The sequence below is a fragment of the Pseudorca crassidens genome, chromosome 12 (genome assembly GCF_039906515.1).
Source record: "Pseudorca crassidens isolate mPseCra1 chromosome 12, mPseCra1.hap1, whole genome shotgun sequence".
Taxonomy (NCBI): Eukaryota; Metazoa; Chordata; class Mammalia; order Artiodactyla; family Delphinidae; genus Pseudorca; species Pseudorca crassidens.
Genome location: NC_090307.1, coordinates 72,702,522 through 72,714,857, shown reverse-complemented (window position 1 = coordinate 72,714,857; position 12,336 = coordinate 72,702,522). Strand labels below are relative to the sequence as shown.

The 12,336-nt window shown below is 49.4% G+C and overlaps 1 protein-coding gene across 3 annotated transcripts in view; it reads left to right on the top strand.

Annotated features, from left to right (window-relative positions):
* The window catches only part of MYO18B (myosin XVIIIB), a 234,393-nt gene that overhangs the window by 116,040 nt on the left and 106,017 nt on the right, over window positions 1–12,336 (top strand). For all 3 annotated transcript variants that reach the window (XM_067700414.1, XM_067700413.1, XM_067700412.1), the window contains 4 exons: window positions 4,997–5,116; window positions 5,410–5,518; window positions 7,470–7,594; window positions 12,022–12,176. In XM_067700414.1, the coding sequence (XP_067556515.1) occupies window positions 4,997–5,116; window positions 5,410–5,518; window positions 7,470–7,594; window positions 12,022–12,176 (509 nt within the window). The remainder of the gene's footprint in view (window positions 1–4,996; window positions 5,117–5,409; window positions 5,519–7,469; window positions 7,595–12,021; window positions 12,177–12,336) is intronic.

Sequence of the window (12,336 nt, the reverse complement as noted above, 5' to 3'; positions counted from 1 at the left end):
TTGGAGGAGGGGTCTTGAAGGCTGAGCAGGCCCAGCCAGGCCATGGGGTGGGGAGGCATTCCAGGTGGAGGGCAGAGCAAGGGCAGAGACAGAGAGCAGGGACCTGATCTGGCACCTGCGGTCCTGGCGGTGCCTCATGGAGTGTCTCCTGGAGCGAGGGTGATTATGGCGTGGGGGTCAGGCCGTGAAGCTGGGCCGGGTCACAGGGGCTGTGAGAAGCATGTTAGAGGGTTGAACTCCATCCTGAAGGTCGGGGCCGGACCAAAGAACATTCTCAGGATGGGATGTGTGGGTGACAGCACCTGAGGGGTTATTATCCTTTTGGGGGGTGCTAGGGTTCCTTGAAGACCCTTTCTAAAGCTCGTGAAAGCCCGTAACTGTCCCTTCTCCCCCACGGCCAGTCGGCGATGTGTCCATCCCCACGTCCCGCTCAGGAGATGCCCCTCCTCTCGGCACTCTTAAAGCAGCGGCCCGTCTGCACCGAAATCTGCTCCTTGGTTTACGCGCGTTTATTCGTTCACTCAGCACATGTTCTTTGAGCCCCCAAGAGGCAGTTTGATGGTGTGGTTAGAAGTGAAGGCTCAGGAGCCAGGCTGCCGTAATTCATAGCCCAGCTCTGCCCCTGGCTGGCTGGGTGTCCTTGGCCGTCTGCACCCTGGTGCCTCATCTGCAGTCTGGAGCCATCAGTGCCTGCCTGTCTGCGTTGCCGTGAGGGTTCTGTGGGTTAGCCTGTGCTGGGCGCGCCGTCAGCGCTGTCTGTGGTGGCGATTGTGACTGAGGTATTACTGTTACTGTCACTATTACTGTTACTTACGAGCAGGTGGCGGCCCCAGCTGGGAAAAGAAATACAGTGGTGCCTGCACTGGTGTCTGCCTGTGTCTCTGGGGCCCCCGGAGACTTGTCCTGAGTCGTCCGTGATGCCTGGGGCAGCTTTAGGGGCAGGTACCGTGAGACCTGCTTAATCTCCTTGACCAGCAGACAGCGGCCCCCCGCCCCCCGCCGCTGGCCTTGCCGTCAGGCTGCCCTTCACCTGTCGATTCATTTTCTCGCCTCTCTCTCTTTTCTCTCTTCTGATTTTTTTTCCATTTTCTGTTTTAGCCACTCAGGTTGATGGGGATGGGGGCTTCCCTTCCACGGGGGGTCCACAAGGCTCCCTTTGGCCGTGGCCCCGTGGAGTGGTTGGGGTCCAGGTCTTATCAGGCCGTTGACCTGCACTCGCCAGCTGTTCCACGTCTGCTCCAGGAGGACGACGATTCCTGCTCTGCTGCCCCCAGGGGCCCAGGGGCAGGGGACTGAGTTGGACAGTGGATGCGGGACAGAGGACCGTCTGGACAGAGGTCCAGCCAGGACCCGGGAGTGAGACCGCCCCGGCGGACTCCCTCTGACACTCATCATCTCTGATTTGAGCACATCGTTTCACCTCTCAGTGCCTGTTTCTTGTCCTGTGCAAAGACCCTCCTCATAAGGCGTCTGTGCCCAGTGCTCAGTAAGCTTATGTCTGTCCTCAGTGGTGGATGAGTGAGCTGCTTCTCATTCAAGGGCTTATTATGAACAAATCCTTTCGGTTAAACTGAAAAGTACAGGAGGAGAGGGAAAGGGTGCTGTTTGCTCTCGACGGGAAAGGTGACTTGGGGTCAGAGGGCCCTTGAGTATAAGAGCCCAGGGCAGGGTTGAGGCAAGACACGTGGGCGCCTCACGTGTGGTTTTCTTCTCTCTCCAACTCGACAGTGGAGTCTTTGAGGGCAGGGTGCTTGTATCATGAAGGGCAGGTGACAGTGACAGCCCACGGGACCCCACGTGTGCTCGGCACTTAACATCCTTCAAATCCCCGTTACCCACTGTTGCCCCAAACTGCGCATGGTGCCAGCGTGCAGGATATATTATTTGTTTGTGCAAAATGTCCAGCAGATTAATTCATTTCTGTCCCTCCCTCTCTGGCAGGCCCTTGGAGTCGTTGTCCCTAAGTAGAAAGAGGGTTTCTGATGACTTGGCCAAGTGATGGACCCAGGGAGGCTTCCAGAATAATTGCTGGTTAACTGGTCCTGGAGCAATCCGCAGAGGTCCCTTCTGGCTTTGCAGACCAGCCTCTCCCCTCATTAACTTGGCCTTCATTTTGCACTCACCCAGTAGCTCTGGGTGTGGTGCCTACCCCTCACCTCACGGACGGAGCCCCCAGACCCCAAAATGTGTGAAGGGAGAGGGCTTTGTGGGGACGGGGGGAGGTCAGGGGCTACTGTCTCTATTAAGAGCGGCTGTCGTTTCCCCAGGTTGAAAGGACTAATTGTTCTTTTGTTTCCAGACTTGGGGTCTGTGGAACTCAGAATTAATGCATTAAATTAATTTTGTGCTCCCTTTGCTCAGGCCCCTTAGCACAAATTAGATTTCATACTGATTGGCTAAGGCAGAGGGAACACAGTTGTGTATGGGATCAGGGCTGATCTCGGGGATGCGGGGCATGTTTAGGGGTGTGATCTGGGGCGCTCCTGGATTGCACTGGCCTGTAGTCGGCACCCACTGCAAGAAATCATTTTTCCAGCTTGAACGCCTTTGCACATCCATAGGCAGATCTAACCCATCTAAAGCCAGGTGAGGCCAAGGTTAGGAGGCGATCCTAGCTATTTCTACGGCAGTAATTCTTCAACTTCGTGGTGCTGAAGAATCACCCTGGAGTGTGTTGAAATTCACATTCCTGGGTCCCACCTCAGAGACTTGGGTTTGGGGGATCTGAGGATCCTGAGATTTGTATTTAAACAACCGTCCAAGGTCATTGCAATGAATACTGTAGAGACGACAGTGCGAGGAATGGCAAAGGAAGCCCCACCCCAAAGGCAGCCAGGAACACGGCCAGAGAGCCCTTTCCCCTTTAACTGGCGTTCAGTACTTGGATGTGAGGGACCTGGGTCCGCTTCCACGCTGTGCTGCTCACTTGTTGTGTGACTTCCGAACACTCCCCTTAAGCCTCGTTTTTTTTGTCTGTTTATTGAAATTGGCATTTTGGCCTGAGCTGTCACCGGTATGGTCAGCAAGATGGGAGGGAAGCTGATGGGCTGGAGGAGAAAGAAAGGTGGGGGGCATAGAATGGACAGGGCAGCCCCAGCTCACTTTATGGTTTAGGCTATTTAAAAAAGATATTTTTGGTTTGTGTTTTTCTGATTACAAAAGCGGTTTAAAAAATCACCAGTACAGAAATGCATCACAAGGAAATTGGAGTCCTCTGTGAGTCCATCGTTCGGGGGTCTGTGGCGGGGAATCCCCATTCACAGCTTGGTAATGCCTTTTTCTGTGCAAGTACAGACAAAAATGGAAACATGCCAAACGTTCTATTTTTTTTTTCCCCCTTGACAGTATGACTTGGGTTTTTGTTTTTTTTTTTAATGGCAGAACATACAGATCTGCATCCTCCTTCTTCATGGGGCAGCTGAGTGGTTTTTGAGGCCACGGGTGAACTGATAGTTTTGACGGGGCCTGGATTCCACACCAGAAGGGCCACCTCGACTCTGTGTGAGAGCACCACACGGCCGCTCCTCGGTACCACACGCAGGGTCTGATGGGAAACTGTGGTGTTTTGACATCTTTATATGCAAGATCTATGGCACAGAATGGGATTGCCAGAGGACAGGAGACATCGCCTAATTTAGTGCATTTTGTAGCTCGGGTGACCACAGCCCCAGAGAGGAAGAAACTTGTCCAGGGTCACGCAATATGTTGGTGGCTGTGTCTGAACTTGAACCCTGTACAGGGTTCTTACCTCTATTTTTTTTTCTTTTCGTTCTCTCCCTCTGGACTTGAGCCACTGCCTCACACAAGGGGTAGCCTCAGTTTCATGAGGACTCCTCTTCTGTTCAAGGTCAATTCTGTGCCTCTTGGTCTAAACTGTCCACTCATATGTTTCTCTCCTCACTTTCTTCGGCATATCCTTTAACCCAGAAGGCTGTATTTTGGAACAATAAGACCACAGAAGCGCTGACCCGTTTGGTGTTTGTTGTTGGTCGGTTATTTTGGGGGGGAAAAAAAAAGTCAGTGCAAGTGGGAATTCATTTAAAAATAAACATTTTTATTTTTAACTTTAAACGTGTCTACCTCAACTCACTGAGGTAGGATCAGAGCCCTTTGAGGATAAGCGTCTGACCCCAGATCTGCTTCTTTTTTGGACCACACCCCTAGCACACAGCTACATGATTTCCAGTTTTGATTTCTTTAAAGCAGAGCAAATGGCAAAGAAATCTGAATGCAAAAGCCTAAATTTTTTACTTCTGGTTTTTTCTTTATAGTTTTTGCACCTACACCTGTTTGACAGAATTTTAAGAAGCAACTCACTTGTATTTGTTACCTCCAAAGCATTCAACCTAGTTTTCATGGAAACTCTGCCCGGTCCCATTTTACAGGTTTATGTAATAGCTAATAGGATAGGTAATGGCGGTAAAAGTGTATGAGACATAAGCAGGTTGGGAGCACACACAGTCGATACCGGGTGAGCGTGGCTGTCACCTGGTAGGGGCAGGTGGACCCTGGGGAACCGTGCAGGTGTTTCCTGGCTGAGGGCATCCCTGGGGGGTGGGCACCCATGAGCGTGTCTTACTGAGGGAGCCTGTTGGTTGGCCCAGTGAGATGGCTCCCTGAAGGACGGCTAAGGAGAGTTTCTACCAGAACAAGTGGTTTTTAATTGAATGCTTACTGTGTGCTGGGCCCCATGCTAAGCTTTACGTGGGTCATCTCAATCCTCACGACAATTCTCTCAGTTATCCACCCCCCGCTAAAGCCGAGAGAACTGAGTGTCCGAGAGGCGTCCTGCCTGGTTCAGAGTGTTGAGCCAGGGATTCTAACACACCTGGACCAGTAAAATTCCAGCACCCGTGCTCTTAGCCACCTTATGCTGAAGGGTTGCCTTGCGAGAAGACCCAGTGATTAGTCCAAGGGTGGTCCTGTGGAGTGTGTGTGGAGGCGGAAGGGTGTGCAGCGCCCGCAGGTAACCCTGCCATCCCCCTCCCCCTCCCAGATTGCGGAGTTGACCGCAGAGCTGGCCGAGGAGCGCTTCAAAGGGGACGTGGCCTGCCACGTGCTGGAGAGTGAGCGGGCAGAGCGGCTGCGGGCCTCCCGGGAAGTTCAGGAGCTAAAGGCGAGTGGTCGGGAGTGCCGGGGGTGGGAGTGGCTGAGCAGAGTGGCTGGGAGAGGCGGGCCTGCCCCCCCCCCGAACCCCCACCGCCCCGTGCTCACATCTGGGATGCACAGGCTTACCGACTCCCACACTCGGAGTCCTGGAGGACATTTGAGTCTTCCTAAGTCTTGGCCTTGCAGGTGTCCTGGGTGAAGACTGTGCAGGGGGTAGGTGGCCAGTACTGGTTTGGGGGCACCTTAGGTGAGATGGCCTCTGTCTAGCTCCAGTTTGAAACCTTGAGGCCTCTCTTCCAGAGCAAGTATGAGCAAGTCCAGAAGAATTTGGGAGAAGTGGAGAAGCAGTTGGAAGAAGCCCAGCAGAAAATTCGCTTGAATGATTTGGAAAGGAGTCGCACTGGAGGAGGTGAGCCACTGGGACCCACGGGATTAGACGCTGGTGGAAAAGCTGTCCTTTTATTCCATTCATTCACATGTACTGCGATCATGATGCTCTAGGCGCTGCATTAGGGGCTGAGACGTTGGCGGAGAGAAAGGAACAGTCCTTGCCTTCTCAGCCCGGTGGAAGACACAGGCATTAAACAGATAGTCCAGCAATATCCCAAGTAATAAATTATCAGTGTGGCAGGTGCTGTTTAGTAATAATGCAAAGAATGATTTAAAAATATACTGGTTCTGGGCTTCCCTGGTGGCGCAGTGGTTGAGAGTCCGCCTGCCGACGCGGGGGCCACGGGTTCGTGCCCCGGTCTGGGAGAGGCCACAGCAGTGAGAGGCCTGCGTACCGCAAAAAAAAAAAAAAAAAAGTGATGTCAGGCACTTAGCAGTTACTGAATGAATGGAGAGAGGGTGAGAGGACCCCTGAATTGCCCAACGAGAGGTATGTTCGGAGGAGCCAGGGGTTCCTGGTGGTGCCCGCCTTAGACGGTAACCTGGGGACTCGCCTCTCACGGCTGGATGGGCAGGATGACATCTTTGTCACCTCCTCTCCCCAGTCTAAATGAGTCAGCTGAGGAGGATTCCCAGCGTGCCTGTCAGCCTTTATGAAACATTGATACCATTCCTTCAGTGCCCCCAGAGAATCAATGCCCTAGAAACATCAGGGACACTCAGAGGAGCCAAGGTCGGAGGTGGTGGAGGAGAGGCAGGGCACACTTGCTTCCTGCTCTCCTCTCGTTATCCTCTCCTCCTGGCTGCCCCCAGGGCAGGCGTTTTCCAGGGAGGTTAATCCACAGGAGTCTGAGGTTCTCACATACCTGAGACCCAACAAGGCAGGGTCCACGCAGGGAGTGGGGAACGTGTTGGCCCAGAACCGGCACAATTTCCCCAGGAGAACATCAGCCCCAGGTCCACCCCGACTGTGATTTATGTCTGAATGATACTCCCCGGCCATTTGCTTTCCTGTGCAAAGATATGGGAGTCGGACGATGGGGGAAATGCGCTTAGCTCATGAGCGCATTAGCTGTGCAGGCTTTCAGCTCGGGATGCTTATTCCAGGAAGCTAATCCACAAATCTTTTGTTTTTCATTATGAAAGTAATACATACTCATTACAGAAAATTTCAAAAATACAGGAAAGTTGAAAGAAGCAATAAAACACTTTAATCACACCACTGCAGTGGCACCACAGCCTCTTCTGTGAATCAAGGTGGAGTTGAAATTACTAAAGATATATGTTTTCCCACTATACATGGTTAAGTATTTAAAGAGAACCTTTTACGGTATGCGTCCAGCACTGAGCCAGACCCTGTTGTGTGTCGGTGGGTAGTTTATAGAAGAATTTTAGTTGGGCCCTGCTCTCAAGAAACTTGCAAATGCTCTTCATTTAATAGACACTTTAATTATTGCTCATTGATTTATTTGTTAAGTAATTCAACCAACAGTCGCTGATTTTATACTCTTGTCACCCAGTGTGGTAGGCCAGTAGGATGACTCCAGTTGGTGAACTTGTGTTACCATGTGGGGGGGAACGGCTGTGTGGGGGGGACTCTTCTAGAGGGTGTGGAGAAACCCGCAAATGACTAAAACAGCTCCCCTACCCTCAAAAATTATGGACTTCCCTTGGGGAAAAAAAACGTCTTTGCACACTTGTAGAGAAATTGAACAGTGTAAAACGACCAAGCTTAAAATAGTGAGTGGTCAATAACGTTAGACACCTGGAGGTAGTCAGGGCAGGCTGCCTGGAGGAAGTGGGTTTTAAAGCTTGGACTTAAAGTGGGATTTCCTAATCTGAAGCCTGAGGTCGAGCCTCAGGAATTCTATTAACACTGTGAAATTGTGCACAAAGAGCTAAGACCGTGGGAGAGAACCACCCTCGTTCACTGAGCCTCCCGTCCTGGCCTCTCTGACTCTGTTAAACAGCGGATGAGTGGCAGATGCGCTTTGACTGTGCTCAGATGGAGAACGAGTTCCTCAGGAAGCGTCTCCAGCAGTCCGAGGAGAGGCTGGACTCGGAGCTGGCGTCTAGGAACGAGCTGGAGCAGAAGGTAAGGCGGTAGGGAGATAGTCTGGGTTGCAAAAATGGCAGCGATTGGGCAGGGTCTCACCTCCCTCTTCAGGGTGTTGGCTGAACCCAGGAAGGGAGAGAGGACATCCCCTGTTCTGTGCTTCTCCACCTCCACTGATGTTACACATGCAGGTCTCTATGGGATATGGGTGATAGTTTCTCTACATGCGAGTGTTCGACACTGTGGACTAAAGAACATGAAAGTGAGCTCGGGATCCCTGAGTTCCAGTTCCCTTTCTGCTCTGACCTTGTGGAAGGCACTTTTACCTTTTGGGTCTCAGGTTTCTCATCTGTAAAATGATTGTAATGTGCTCTTAAAATAGTCAAATGATATCAGCCCCCATTGCCTCTAGCCTAACCTGCCACCTCTATCTCTCGTCTAGATCAGAGCAACAGCCTCCTAACTGGTCTCATTGCTTCCAGCCTCTCCCCTCAACCACACAGCAGCCAAGGGATCTTTCAGCATCTCTTTCAGGTCGTTCTGTTATCGCAAGTTAGACTGACTATCGCTGGGAATTGTTTGCCTGTGTGTTCTGTAAATTTTGATTGTGAGTACATCTTCCACAGGCGCCTCTCACACACCAGCCCCACGTGGTCTGCATTGTAGATGTTCCTTTTTTCCCTTCTGACTCTCGTGGTGAGATTTTATGTGTCTTTAGCTTTTTTTTTTTTATTGAGTCTATCTTATTTAAAAAATTTTAAAAACCTTTTTATTGATTTTAACTGGAGTCTTATGTTTTTGGATGTGTTCCTCTTAGAAGAAGCACTTTTGCACTTTTTCTTCTGCAGCAGCCCCCGAGGTTATGCTAAATAAATTCTGCATTTCAGATTTTTGCAGCATGTCCAAAGTGTCAGGCTGAGCTTTGAACCCACACGAGGCACAGACCTGGGGTTTTGATTTCTCACGGGAATCCTTTCTCCCTGACTGGGAGCCAGAGTGGCGGCAAGCATTCTTACCACCTTCCAGGCCATGGGTGGAGCTTTCCTTGCCCCCTGTCACATAGGTGCAGCTCTTCAGGGTCCTGGCTTAGTGCAAGGGTTTTCCTTCCAAGCTCCCACCTTCCGTGGCCCCGAGGCCTTGTCTCCCGTCTCCCTCTGGGCGTTTGAACACAGCCTCTATCGTTAGGGATATTTCTGGATCTTTCTGCTGCTCTTCTTCTCCCCCACCTTGGCTGCCATAGTGTCAGCATCTACCATGAGTGTTCTTGTTTTGTGTCCGCTGCATTTCTGACATCCTACAATTTCCCTTTTTTTCTTGAAAGTGCCGCTGGGCATTACAAATATAATGTAACCTTGTCTGGCGTATCTAGATGAAAGTAGTGTGGCCTCTGTTTCGCATTGTCTCCAGCCACCGCTAGTCTGCGTTCTCCCCAGTCTACGCTTCAGCCTGTGGTGTGCTGATAACCTGTCGCTCTAAAAACAGACCCTGATATGTAATGTTTGCCAGTTGCCGATTTCCGTGGTGTAAATGTTCCCACCATGGCCAGTGTCAGGCTACCATTGCGATGTCACTGGATGTGGAACTGGGAAGAGATGTGCAGAATCAGTTTTAAGTTGGTACGAGACAGCTCCGGCACACCACTGCGTCCAACCAACTCAGTTGTTTAAGGCTCACAGGAAAATTGAGAGGAAGGTACAGAGGTTTCCCATCTACCCCCTATCCCTACACTTGCATAGCCTCCCCCATTATCAACATCCTCCACCAGAGTGGGACCTTTGTTACAGTCAATGAACATTCATTGACCCATCACTAAAGGCTGTAGTTTGCTGTAGTTTACATTAGGGTTTACCCTACTGTCATGTATTCTGTGGGTTTGGACAAATGTGTCATGACGTGTATCCATGTTATAGTTTCATACATATAGATTCAGTGCCCTAAAAATCCTCTGTGCTCCATCGGTTTACCCTCGCCCCCAACCTCTGGCAAGCACTGATGTTTTTTACTGTCCCCATAGCTTCACCTTTTCCAGAATGTCATATAGTTGGAATCATACCATATGGAGCCCTTTGAGATTGGCTTCTTTCACTGAGGAGTATGCATTTGAGGTTCCTCCACATCTTTTCATTTATAGCTTGATAACTCATTTCTCTTTAGCTCTGAATAATATTCCATCATCTGGACGTATCACAGTTCATTTATCAATTCACCTACTGAAGGACATCTCAGTTGCTTCCATGTTTTGTCAGTAAATATCCATGTGCAGGTGTTTATGTGGATGTAAGCTTTCAGTGCCTTTGGGTGAATACCAAAGTACATGGTTTCTGGATCATATGGTAAGAGTATGTTGAGTTTTGTAAGAAACCATCACGCTGTCTTCCAAAGTGGCTGCACCATTTTGCATTCCCATCAGCAATGTGTAAGAGTTCCTGTTGCTCCACGTCCTCGTCAGCATTTGGTGTTGTCAGTGTTCTGTATTCTAGTCATTCTAATAGGTGTGTGGTAGTATCTTGTTTTAATTTCCCTGATGACATAAGGTGTGGAACATATTTTCATATTCTTATTTGCCATCAGTAACCTTCTTTGGTGAAGTGTCTGTTAAGGTCTTTGGCCTGTTTTTTATTTGAGTTGTTTGTTTTGTAATCATTGGATTTTAAGAGTTCCTTGTATATTTTGGGTAAGTTCTTTATCAGATATGTCTTTTGCAAATATTTTCTTCCTGTCAGTGGTTTTCCATTCTCTTGATAATGTCTTTTGCCGAGCAGAAATTTTTAGTTTTAATAAAGTCCAGCTTATAAATTCTTTCTTTCATGGGTTGTGCCTTTGGTGTCATATCTAAAAAGTCATTTGCCAAATCCAAGGTCATCAAGGTTTTCTCCTATGTTATCTTCCAGGAGCTTTATAGTTTTACATTTACGTCTGTGATCCATTTTAAGTTCATTTTTGTGTAAAATCTGTGTCTAGATTCACTTTTTTTGGCACGTGGATGACCACTTGTTTCAGCACCATTTGTCGAAAAGATTGTCTTTGCTTCACTGTATAGCATTTGCCTCTTTGTAAAAGATTGACTGACTGTATTTCTTTGGGTCTTTTTCTGGACTCTCTATTCTGTTCCATTCCCTTTTTTTCCCCCCCTCCTTCCAAAAAGCCTTATTCTTTCTCACCTCTGGGCCTTTGCATATGCTGTTTCCTTTTCCTAGAACACTTTCTTTCCCTACCTAGATATCTCCAACTAACCTTAAGATCTCAGCTTAAATGTCCTTCCCTCCAGAAAGTCTTCCCTGACACATTGGGTTGGGTGCCCCTGAATTATTTTTCCGATGTAAGCCTCATCATGCCGTGTTGTGATTATCTGCGTACTTCCTGGTGTCCCCATTAGAGATTAGCACAATAAGAGTTGTCATATTTCCTGTCCTGCTATTTTATGTATATATAGATATATATTTCCTCATTGTGAGAGCAAAGTATCATGGAATCAACTTGCAGAGGTGGGCCAGGATGAGATCACACGGGATTTTATACACAGTGGAAGTGAGGCTCTCTGGAGATGGTTTTAGGGGTCACTTCCAAGCTGGACATTGTATCATGATGCTCAGAAGACATAGATAACCAGTGAGGGGCAGCCACAGGGGAACAGCCCAGTTCTTTCTATAACAAATTATAAAGTCGGGTCAGCCTCCCCAAGGAAGGAGGGATACTCATGCTACATTAAAAAGTAATAGAAGTGCAACCTTTTTCTGAGCAGCAGAATATATGAAAACATCCCATTTGCCTTCAAATACTGAATTTAGAATTACAGGCTTCATTAACTCAGCGTTTTGCTTATTTAAAGCAATTCTTTAATGAGGCCATTTCTTCAAAGCGAGTGTGCTGAGTTGCCCTCTCTCCCAGATCTAAACTAGGACATTTGGGAGGGTGTTTCCTGGAGGAGATGCAAGTGCCGTGGCTTTCCTGTTTGTTTCCAGCAGCGCGTGTCCCCGTGGAAGTCAGCCCATCTCAAGCGCCAGTTACCGCCCTGACCTTTGGAGCCTGTCTCAGGGGTTTCCTGGTCACATTTTCTCCATGTGCCGTTTGGGCTGCTTCATGGCTGATGCGCATGCGTCTCGCCGGATTATGCCCACTGATGTGGTTATCAATTATGCATAGTCCTTAAGGGGCTGTCAAGTTGAGGCAGGGCACGTACAGGATCTGTGGGCACACTGGCAGGAGGATTATTGAGGAAAATTAAAAACCCTAAGAGAATGATAGACACTCCCGCCCCCCATTTTATCCCTGAGCAAACTGAAGCTCAGAGAAGTAGCTTCCTCACGGTGGCACAGGTGAAAAGTGGTCAGGACAGGGTCGTTCCAGCCCCCGTGCCTATTCTCTTCCCATTACACTCACACTGGAAACAGCAGCTACTTGACCTAGGAAGTAGGGGGCAGTTCGGTGCTGACAGAGGTGGCTGATTCGTTCTGCTCCTCCCACAGCTTGGGGAGCTGCAGAGTGCTTACGAGGGGGCCAGGAGGATGGCCCAGCAGCTGAAGAGGAAGTGCTACCATCTGACCTCCGACCTGCAGGACACCCACTTCCTGCTGGAGAACCAGCAGAGCCGAAACCACGAGCTAGAGAAGAAGCAGAAGAAGTGAGTCGCGTTCCACGTCATCACCTGGGTGCTGGGGTCTTCTGGGGTCTCCGGATTCTTCCAGACCCCTCCACTTCAGTCAGGGCTCTTCATCCATGGAGCCTACCATCCTTGTTCTGCTCTAATTTTCCTCTCTCTCCCCTCATACATTCCTATATGG